At 36.6% G+C, this 11,205-nt stretch overlaps 1 protein-coding gene across 1 annotated transcript; it reads right to left on the bottom strand.

Annotated features, from left to right (window-relative positions):
* Positions 1 to 5,215: 5,215 nt before the first annotated feature.
* LOC138895746 (uncharacterized) lies at positions 5,216 to 5,946 on the bottom strand. Its single transcript, XM_070180471.1, has 3 exons — positions 5,712 to 5,946; positions 5,323 to 5,394; positions 5,216 to 5,277 (listed from the first exon to the last, which is right to left on the bottom strand). The coding sequence occupies exons 1-3, from the start codon at positions 5,944 to 5,946 to the stop codon at positions 5,216 to 5,218; spliced, it is 369 nt and encodes a 122-aa protein (XP_070036572.1).
* Positions 5,947 to 11,205: the final 5,259 nt, after the last annotated feature.

Below are 11,205 nucleotides of genomic sequence, written 5' to 3'. Positions count from 1 at the left end.
CAACTTATGAATGGTACTTAATCAAATATGTCTTTCCTAAGTCTATTTTTTTTTCATATCTGACCAAGTTTTAGCTAGCGCATTTGCTAGAAGAAAACAACAAATAGTTTTAAGAGGAGCTGGATTCAAAAAATTATGATCATAGCAAATAGTTGAATAGGAGATATAAAGAAGTAAATTAGATGAAGTTATGCTATGAATTAAAGCAACTAAAATTGTTTTTAATATTTTTTTCAGAAAAAAAATTCTAAAACGCTCAAAAGACAAAACACACACACACACACATTCATAACAACATATTCTCTACTTCACACTGAAATTGTGTCACGTGCCATGATGACACACAATTTACAACAAAAGGAGGTATTGGAGCTCTCCTCATTTTTTTTTCCTACCGCTAGAGCTTGTGAACTCCACTCCTAATTTCGAAATATTCTTTTTCTATGCTTATTGGGTTTATTTTTTTTGGAGCTCATTTGGCTAAGTACAACACAAAATATTTCTTTGTTTGCATATCGTGCTTGCCTTTTTCTTTCTTGGCCTCATCTCAAGTGGTAAAATAACTGTGCAGAATGATCCCTAGTTTCATTTTGCATTCTTCAATAGAATCCTTCTGTGCATTTTCCTGAAAATTCCTAATAACAAAATTCACAAAATTATATTGATCATAAGAAAAGAAATTGAAGAATGATGGTCAAATGGATATTCATTAGTTACATTCATGTTTATGATATCTTCTCATTTACTTCTAGATCAGCCAATTTTTGCGGATAAGAAAAGTGGGTTATAAACTCATCCCATGTAACAAGCCTCTAACGTTATCCATCTCGAATGAATCTGTTCTTTTAGGGTTGCACCATGACACAAGAAGGGGGACATAAATTGTGTCTTACAGATTTTCATAAATCAAAGAACCAAGTTCTTTGATGTACCCGGAACAGACACAAATAGCTAGTAAAGTGTGGAATATAAGAACATAATAATTTTTATGTGGAAAACCTTCTTGCTCAATGGAGTAAAAACCACGAGCTACCATCGTAATATTTTCCATCAAACTTCACTAACTCCAAAGAGCTATTTTAGATTATAACTCAATAACCAAGGAGACTAATTCTAGTACCCTACCCCGACAATCAACCTAATTGCATCGATCCAAACTAACTCTAGTTTAGAAAGCGAAACAAATTTTTTAATATTTTATTGCTAACCTATGATTACCCTTCTCAAAAGCAAATACTTTAAAATTTCACGAACAACATACTCAACCTAACAACTAAAGAACTGGCAGCTACGTCTTCTTGAATATGTTCTTTAGTTGAGCAGCTTTAATGATTTGAGAGCACCTTCTTGCCCTAGATGCTATTGCCAACAATGAATCCTTGATTTGTGTGAATAACATTAGTTGTAGGCGGCATCAATAGGTCTCTTTATGTAGGCATGAGGGTAGCCAAAATCCTTCTCCAATTAATACTCCAAAATCTAAAATATTTCGATTAAAGAAATACTCTCCTACCTTAATTTGGTTTCCTTATTTCTTTCCACCACCTCAACCTTTTCCTTCCATGCAAGTTATTTCTTATTTGTAAAAGTTCTTTTAGTATATGGATTCCTCCAACCAAGATCTTTCCTTGTTATGCACGAAGTGACTTTTTTTTTGGAATCCAACTTATACACATATTCAATCTTCACGTGTCTAATTAGCATTTGACGTTTTCCTTCTATGAACATGGTTCTCTTGTTATTTTCATATTACATCTGCTCACCAGTTTAGTAGTATAGTATCCTGTCTAAGAAATCTTGTTCTTTTAATATAGTTGATTACAGTTTGTCAATCATCAAAACATATTCATATTCGAACATGCTCAACTTAATAAAATTTTTCCTTTTTGAAGAAGAACTTAAGAACCAGTTTCTCTATCAGCACTCTTCTTTTGATTTGTCCATATTTTCACAAGTGTAAGAGATTGGCCTTTCATTCATCGCAACCCTATACATGGGTATAAGACATTTTAAAATTCCTGCAAACAAATAGACTTTGAACGATATCATCAACTCAAGTGCATAAGGACTAGGTTTATTAATCAGCACAACATAAGACATCATGCACATCTTTAACTTTCCCCTTTTGGCATCATAGAAAAGGCCAAAAGTGAGAATTAGTGATATCAACTCATGGCCTCAAGGTCTACATTAACATGTGCACAATAGTAAAAGCTCGAATATTTAATCCAATGAAAAATTATCCAACTTGAAAGAGACAACTATAACCCTAAACATAAATTTATCTTCATGAAAAGCTGTACCACATTAAGCCAAAATGGCCCAAACCAAAATACGATTGAGCAAGCACATCAAACTGCCACACATAAATAAATAAATAAAAGTAACAATCCAGGACTAGACTGGGATAATTAAGAGGACCGATGACCAGGTTCTTTGCTAGAAGAGGTTTTTCCCTAAGTAAGCCCAGAATCTTGTCAACGCACGAAACAGCAACAACTTGCTCTTGCTTTATCTCTTCTTTAACCCTCATGTTCTCTTCCTTCAAGGAAACAATTTCAGCACCCATGTTCTTTTTCTCTTCATTTGCAACAACCAATTTTTTCAACAAATTTGTGACCATAATTTTGCTCTTTGTGCCTGATAATCTCGCAATGTCACATTCCCTCAAGGTCTTCTCATCAAACATGTCATTCTTTGTCCCTTTATTTGATCCTCTCAGTGGCACCTTAAAGCGCTCAAATACACTAGTCAGCAGAAACCCATATTATAGAGCATGTGGGCCTTTCTCTTGAGTAGCTACTCTTGCATGTGCTTGATCATTAGCGAGAGCAAGTTGATCAGCTTATTTTGATCTAGCAGCTCCATGAATACCAAGTCCAAGTGTGTGGCCTCATGCTTCCTTTCTGATCGTAGCATAAGGCGTTTGTTTATAAACTTAAACAGGAACTTGTGAATCAGTTTTATCTCCCCTTTTTCCAACCTTCCTTGAGCTCTGGATCTCCCTTCCCTTGGGTGTACTTGGAGGTCAAGTACATATCATCCTCATTCTCTCCCAAATTATGCCACTCACGTCGCACATAGGTATCAAACCCATTAACTGGCACTCTCAAAATCTATCCTAGCAACTCAACATCAAGAACTATGTTCACTCCCCATACCATAGTGTTTACTGTGCCTTTCTCAAGCAGTTTAAAGTTCTTGTAAAATGAAGCATTGCTTCACCATACGTCATAGGGAGTGGGCACATGAATAGATTAGATTTGGTGCTTAAGCTTTTCTAGCAACTCCTTTATGCCAAACAAACATTCTTTGCCTACATCAACAGTCTTTTTCTTATTTTTTTTTTGTGTTTGGAACTGGATCTTTATCTGCAGACTCATCTTTTTTTTTTTTTGGGATTCCTCTGCTTCTTAGGTGTGGCTGAAGACGATCCAACCTTCTCCTTTGCTTTCTTCTGAAGAGGAACCTCCTCCTCTTCTTTATTATCTTCCCCACTCACTAAGTCAATCAAAACTCTTATCTTCTTTTCTCTTTTTCTTATTTTCTCCAAGGCTTTCTCAAGAGAAGCCTTTCTCTCCCCCCGGTGTTTGGTGTTCTAGCCTTGGGAGTCACACACTTCCCTTTCTTGACTGCCTCCTTTGCAACGTGTTTAACCCTCTTAGGTTTCTCTTTTTTTACCCACACTTCTCTGTTTCAATTGAGATATTTTCTCAACCGAAACTACATCATCACTGTCACACTCTTCTGTGTTCACTTCTTGATCTCCTTCTCCTTCCTCCTTAGTATCCGAAAATTATATCCCTAAAGATGAGGATATTTCCTTGTTAGAGGCCAAAGAACCAGGTTCTTGCAACCCTTCAGCTACCTTTCCAGCATTATCTCCCACAACACTTTCTTTTCCAACCTCTATGCCCTCACAAGCAACAGAAGAACCCGATTGTTGGCCTAGGGCTTCCGTTGTTTCTACACCACCACTAACATTCTAACTTCCTAGTTTTTTATAAAGGCAATTCATGCTCTGCACATCAATACCAACAATATTAGTATTACCACTTTCCTTTTTACTTTCTTTTTCCTTCACCTTCTCACCCTCCACTGCTTCTTCTCCTTGAATTTCAAACTCTTTTACCACTTTACCTGTATGTTCAGATTCTTCAACTTGCTTCTTGTTAAAGTCATTGACAATTTTCGTGATAGCTTTTTGGGTTTCTTGAGTGGGATTTTGGTCAGACTCGATTTGAGTTGGCGAGACAAAATAGGTGTTGGTTACAGACTCCAAATAACCAGATATGGGAAGATTTTGTGAGGTCGACATTTTTGGAACTTTAGGTCTTTCTGGGAGAATTTAGGTGTTTGGGAATTCTTTGATTTTGCTTATGTTTTGGAAATTTTAAAGAGAGATTAAGAGATAGTACGGTGTGATTGAGAGTTAGGAGTTATATAAGGGACATGATTTGACAGTTAAAGACCTAATTAATCAAGGAAATAACTCCTGATCCAATTCTAAGTGGGAAAGAATGGCGCCCAATGTTCAAATTATAAATGAGGCAGTTTCTAATTGGCTCTAATTGAACGGCATAAACATGTTCAGTGCAGTTCAAGATACCTAATCTCTTTAATTACGCAAGGAAGCTATGATTATAGGATATGATCAAGTGACTAAAAACTTGGTATTCATGACATGGCAGTTTAACAGACTCATTACAATTATCAATTGCAAATGAGGTACATTGTGTCAAACAACTAGGTTCTTTCCTCATTGTGGCCAAAAGTTCTTTTGAGATCAAGGATATTTTTATCGGATTAAACATCTTATCTTTCGTCAGCATGCCACGCATGCATACATGTTATAGTATTAGATAGATATTTTCACACTTAGACTCACTAAATACTTTATTTAAACATTAGCCAATCAATGAGGGAATAAAAAGTATCCTTTGTTCATTTTGATCAAATCGAGCTCCAAGCGGTTTCTTTCGAGATGATCCCTGCTCAAAGCTTTAGTAAAGATATCAACAATCTGCTCCTTTGTCTTGCAAAACTCCATAGAGATGTGCCTCTCTTCTACATTATCTCTCAAAGTATGATGTCTCACATTAATATTCTTTGTCCTCTTGTGATGAACCAGGTTCTTTTCCATATTCATTACACTGGTATTGTATATAGGAACCCGTTCTATTACAACACCATAATCTTCTAACTGATGTTTGATTTATAACAATTGAGCACAAGATGAAGCAACAACTACATACTCAGCTTTTGCAGTCAACAATGCTACAGAATTTAATTTCTTTGAAGACCATTAGATCTAACACGAACCCAGGAAGTGATCCATCCCAGATGTGATCTTCCTATCCACCAAATAACTAGCATAATCAGTATCATTGTCAACTGCAGAAGTTGAGTATGTAGTTGTTGCTTCATGTTTTGCTCAATTATTATAGATCAAACAACACTTAGAAGATTATGGTGTTGTAATAGAAGGGGTTCCTATATTTAGTGACAATACAAGTGTAATGAATATGACAAAGATCTTGTATCTATATACCTAATCAAGTCAAATGTATCACTCGAAGGATACAAAAGAACCAGGTTTTGAGTACCTTTCAGATATCTCAAGATACTTTTCACAGCTTTCAAATGTGGCTCCTAGGGATTTGATTAAAATCGTGCACAAAGCCCAACACTATACATAATATTTGATCTACTTGCAGTTAGATAGAGCAAATACCCCATCATATCCTTGTACCTCTTTTCATCAACAGGAAGACCATGTTTATTTATATCCAGCCTAGTTGCAGTTGCAATAGGAGTATCAATTGCCTTTGCAATATCAAATATCAAACCTTTTAAGCAACTCCTTGATGTGTTTTGTTGATGTATTATAGTCCCCTTTGCATTTTGCTTAACTTGCAGTCCAAAGAAGAAGTTTAACACTCCCATCATGCTCATCTCAAATTAACTTCCCAAAAGTTTCGCAAACTCATTGCACAAGGATTCATTAGTAGCACCAATGATGATATCATCAACATATATTTTGACAATTAACCAATTCTTTCCATTCTTCAACAAAAGTAATATGTTGTCAATTTTGCCGCGTGAGAACTCGTTCTCCAGGAAATATTTTGATAGTATTTCATACCATGCTCTTGGCACTTACTTTAATCCATACAATGACGTGTCCAGTTTATGCTCGTACTCAGAAAACTCATGATTCTCAAAGCCTGGAGGTTGACACACAAACATCTCCTTCAAATACCCATCGAGGAAAACACTCTTTACATACTTTTGATGCAGTTTGAAGCCTATGTAGGATGCAAAGGCAATGAGTATTCGAATAGCCTCTATTTAGGCAACTAGAGTAAATGTCTTATCATAGTCGACACCTTCTTCTTGATTGTACCCTTGTACTACTCGTCTAACCTTGTTCCTTGTAATTGTATCTTGGTCATCAAGTTTGTTTATGGAAATCCACCTGGTTCCTATGATTGTTCTATCCTTTTATTGAGGTTCCAGGCACCACACTTTATTTCTCTCAAACTGATAAAATTTCTCTCATAGCCATGATCCAATCAACTTCTTGAAGAGCCTCCATTATATTTTTAGGGTCAATCATGGACAAGTAGGCTAAGAAGGTAATCATGTTTCTAAACTTGGATCTTTTCACCATTCCATAATCAACAGGTGTGAGAATATTTGTGAGTGGATGAGAACTTTAATGCTTCCATGCTTTTACTTGTAATCCTTGAGTGTCACTGTTTTCTTCCTGATCTGCAGAGGGACCAAGGTCATTGTCACCAGCATCATCAACCTGATCAGCTCCCCCTGTCAGTTGTACATCATGCTCAGCTTTATGAGGACCAACCTTTTGTGTTTTTCAGCAACAACTTCCGAAAGTTCTTAGTTTGATTGATCATCATATACACGTGTGAGTTCAAATTCTCCATCATCTGCAGCCTGTGTACCTTTCTTAGCCAAGTGATTAGTTTAAAAAAAATTACATGCACACTTTCTTTAACACACATGGTTCTTTTGTTAAAAATTTTATAAGTTTTACTATGTGGAGAATAACCAAAAAAGGCACCTCCGTCACTTTTAGCATCAAACTTTTCTAGAATATCTTTACCATTATTGTGTACAAAATACTTGCCACCAAATACTCTTAGATGTGTTTATTAGGTTTTCAGCCCTTAAATAATTTATAGGGGGTCTTTTCAATTATTGGACTAATCAAGCATATATTAATAATGTAACATGTAGTATTCATAGCTTCAGCCCAGAATATTTTAGGGATACCACTAGCAATTAACATGGTTCTTGCCTTATCGTCTAATGTTCTATTCTTCCTTTCAATAATACTATTTTGCTGTAGGGTCCTAGGTGCAGAAAAATTATGATCAATGCCATGGCTCACATAGTATTCAAGAAAACTAGTATTTTCAAATTGAGTACTATGATCATATCTAATGCTAGCTTGTCATGACCCAATACCCACTAATGACCGTGATGGCACCTAACACGCAGCTAGGTGAACCAACAATCACAATCTCTAAATAAACCACTAGCACGGATATAATGAGTCTAAACAAGATCAATATTATAGATAAGTCTGGATCTAATAAAGAAGCAAAAACAACACATCCCCGGAACTGATATCACTGAGTACATGAGCTTCTAAAAGTAGCAAAATACAAGGTCAGAAATAAGTACAATACTGTCTGAATAGTAAATGGATGTGAAGAAGGTGACTTCAAGGGCATGCAGTCGAACAAGAAGCACTACCTTGAGTCTCCAAGATCAGTAACTAAGAACCCTACTATGCTCCACTGGTACCCTAATGCCTGGATCTGCATAATATTTATAAAAGTGTAGTATGAGTATAACCTACCTAATGTACTTAGTAAGTATCAAGTCTAACCTAAGAAGTAGTGACGAGTCTATGACCAACAAGATACTTACTTCCATAATTAGATAATCATCAATAAGTGTAAATATAGAGAATGGATAGTTCAACAACAATGAATTTTAGCAATATAAATCACAGCTCAAAGAAATAATAAGCATGCTTCTCAAATACAGTAATCAAAGCATAATTCTTACTCCAAGTTCACGTAAGATAAATAATATACATAAAATATCATGTAAAGAGATGCTTCTACGTGAGTGCATGATATATGTTCATGTTCAGACTCAATCTTTCCACAGATTTAGTACCAATACATATATACACTCAGCATCGTACAAATGTATGACATAAATACCCCTCACACATTTGACACTCACAGGGCCCAAAGTAACATAGGTGATCACCTGACTCCAGAGGGACGAATCTATATCCAAGTGTCGATATCATAATATCTCAATAATAAATATCATCAATCCGCTCATGTGTCTCAATATGACAAAGTATCTCACAGTATCATAATCACATTAACCATCACAGAATATACCATTGTGCCATAACTTTGCTCATATAACTAAATCCATATACAGAGATGTATGCATATGCGTGTGACATAATATAGGTATGGTGAACAAGTATATAAGAAATAAATATGTGGATGTATGTGCTCATGAGAGTAAGGTATGACTAAAGCTAAATCACATAGCTTAAAATATCAAGAATGAGTCGTCATGTTCAAATAAGGAACCATAAACCTAGGGATGATCTCTAGCATGAATAAGAAAAACCCACATAGTCATACAATGAATAAAGCATGTATTAGAAGAATACATAACTAACAAGGTATGAAGAAATCTAAAACTACCCCAAACATGATATAACCTTGGTCCACGTATATACGCTCGTCCCCATATATATACACCACTCCCAACTCAAGTAACACATAGCAATCAAGTCCATTTTAAGGTAAATTCCCTCTTAACAAGGTTACCCAAGATACTTACCTCTTCCTAGTATCGCTTCAACCTTCCGCAATCGCTTTCCCATTAGAAATCTTCTCCAACCGGCTCAAATCTAACCAAACAATACTTAACATGGTCAAATAGAGTTATAGAATCCAATTCCAAATAATAAAGCTTTTATTTTTAATTAATCCTAAATTTTTTGACAAAAGTCAACTCGAACTCACGTGATCAAAATCTGAGTCTAGGATTAGATTCCATTGAATCATAATCCCACGAGTCTAAATATGTGGTTAGTTTCCAAATCCGAGCCCAAATCGATATTCAAAACTTCAAAATATACTATCTTAAATTGTAGACAAAAACCCCAAATTTCACTTTGAAATTCGATGTTTTAGGTGTCGAAATCCATGTGAAATCAAGATATATGATCAAAACCAAGTAGAAATTACTTACCCTCAAGATTGTAGTGAGATCCCTCTTTAAAATCTCATTCTCTCGTTCTCCAAAACTAAAAAATGAGCTAAAAGTCGAACTTAAAGCCAATCCAAAAGGCATTCCTGCAGGTGCGACACTTAATGCACGAGTGTGACCTCGCACCTACGAGTCTCTGATTCGCACGTGCGAATATGCCTAGCCTAGCCTCGATTCGTAGGTGCGAACTTGCCTAGCCTAACCTCCCTTCGCTGGCGTGCACCACTCATAGCAAGTGTGTCCTTCATTGGCGCGCAACACTCACAACAGGTGCGCCCTTTGCAGGCGCTCACCCTTCACTGCAGGTGTGCCCTTCACAGGCGCGCACCATTAGCTGCAGGTGCGATTCATCAAATACCAGATATTCCAAACAACCTCAAAATTATTCTAAACCACATCAAAAATCACCCGAGCCTCTCGTGACCTCGTCCAATCATCCTAACAAGTTCATATACCTTATTCAGACTTTTCTAAAAGCTCAAAACACTAAGAACAACATCAAAACCAAGAATGGCGCATCAAACCAAAAACATTAAACTTTCTTAAGTTCAAAATTCCAACTTTTGACTTGATGCTTCGAATGAGCCCCGGGGCCACCTCAGACTCGAACCAAACATACGTACAAGTGCAAAATCATTATACAAACCTACTGAAACCCTCAAAATGCCAATCCAAAGTTGTTTACCCAAAAGTCAAACCTTAGTCAACTCTTCCGACTTCAAACCTCAAAATAGAAACTAAGTGTTCCAAAACACTCCCGAACCCCTCGGGAACCAAACCATCCATCCTCACAAGTCATAAATCATCAAAACAACCGATGGAAAATATCAAATAGGGGAATAGGATTCTATAACTCAATACGAATGCGGGTCGTTATATTCTCAATCTCTTAAACAAACGTTCATTCTCAAATGAGTTTAGAATCATACTTGGATAGTTGAAAAGGTGTAGATATCTACTCTGCACATTTGACTTGGTCTCTGAAGTGGCGTCCTCACTCGGCGGGCCTTACCTCAACTTCCTAACTTGCCTATCCAGAATAGTTACCGGCTCTTCATCATATACCAAATCATCTAACTGCAGGGTACTGAAGTCCAAGACATCTAGCTTATCTTCATTGTACTTGTGATGCTTAAAAATATAAAATACTGTATGAAATTCCAAAAGACTAGGAGGCAAAGCAAGACTATAAGAAACCTCACCAGCTATTGCCAACACCTCAAATTGGCCAATGAACGTAGAACTCAACTTGATCTTCTTCCCAAACATCATCACACCTTTCTTAGGTAAAACTTTAAAAAGTACCTTCTCACCTTCCATAATTTCCACCTTGTAAACCTTCTTCTCCACATAATTCTTCTACTTGTTCTGAGCTATCCGAAGCCATTCTTGAATAAACTTCAGCTTTTTCAAAGCATCACGAACCGTATTTGTACCCAACAACCTAGCCTGACCAGGCTCAAACCAAAAACCAGGAGAATGAAACTGCCTCCTCTACAAAGCCTCGTACGGAGCCATCTGAATGCTGGACTGATAAATGTTATAGTAAGCAAACTTTGATAATGGCAGGATTTGATCCCAATAGCCTCCAAAGTCAATCACACAATCCCACAACACGTCCTCCAGAATCTAAATAGTCTACTCAGACTGACCATCCGTCTGTGGGTGAAATGTTGTGTTAAGCTTCACCTGTGTACCCAATACTTGTTGAACAGCTCTCCAAAAGTGAGATATGAACATAGTGCCACCGTCTGAAAAGATAGAAACAAGCACACTCTGCAAATAAACTATCTCCCTAATGTAAATCTGTGCCAACCTCTTGATGTATAAATAGTTAACACCGGTATAAAGTGCACGGACTTA

The sequence above is a fragment of the Nicotiana tomentosiformis genome, chromosome 7 (genome assembly GCF_000390325.3).
Source record: "Nicotiana tomentosiformis chromosome 7, ASM39032v3, whole genome shotgun sequence".
In the NCBI taxonomy this organism is placed as follows: domain Eukaryota; kingdom Viridiplantae; phylum Streptophyta; class Magnoliopsida; order Solanales; family Solanaceae; genus Nicotiana; species Nicotiana tomentosiformis.
This window is presented reverse-complemented; position numbering and strand designations above follow the sequence as displayed.

Excerpts from the sequence above, each read along its gene's own strand:
- LOC138895746 (XM_070180471.1), bottom strand. The coding sequence starts at position 5,946 with ATGGGAGTGTTAAACTTCTTCTTTGGACTGCAAGTTAAGCAAAATGCA. Across the intron at positions 5,395-5,711 it reads TTTGCTCTATCTAACTGCAA|TTGACAATGATACTGATTAT; the intron begins GTAGATCAAATA and ends CAACTTCTGCAG. Across the intron at positions 5,278-5,322 it reads TGGGATGGATCACTTCCTGG|CATTGTTGACTGCAAAAGCT; the intron begins GTTCGTGTTAGA and ends TAAATTCTGTAG.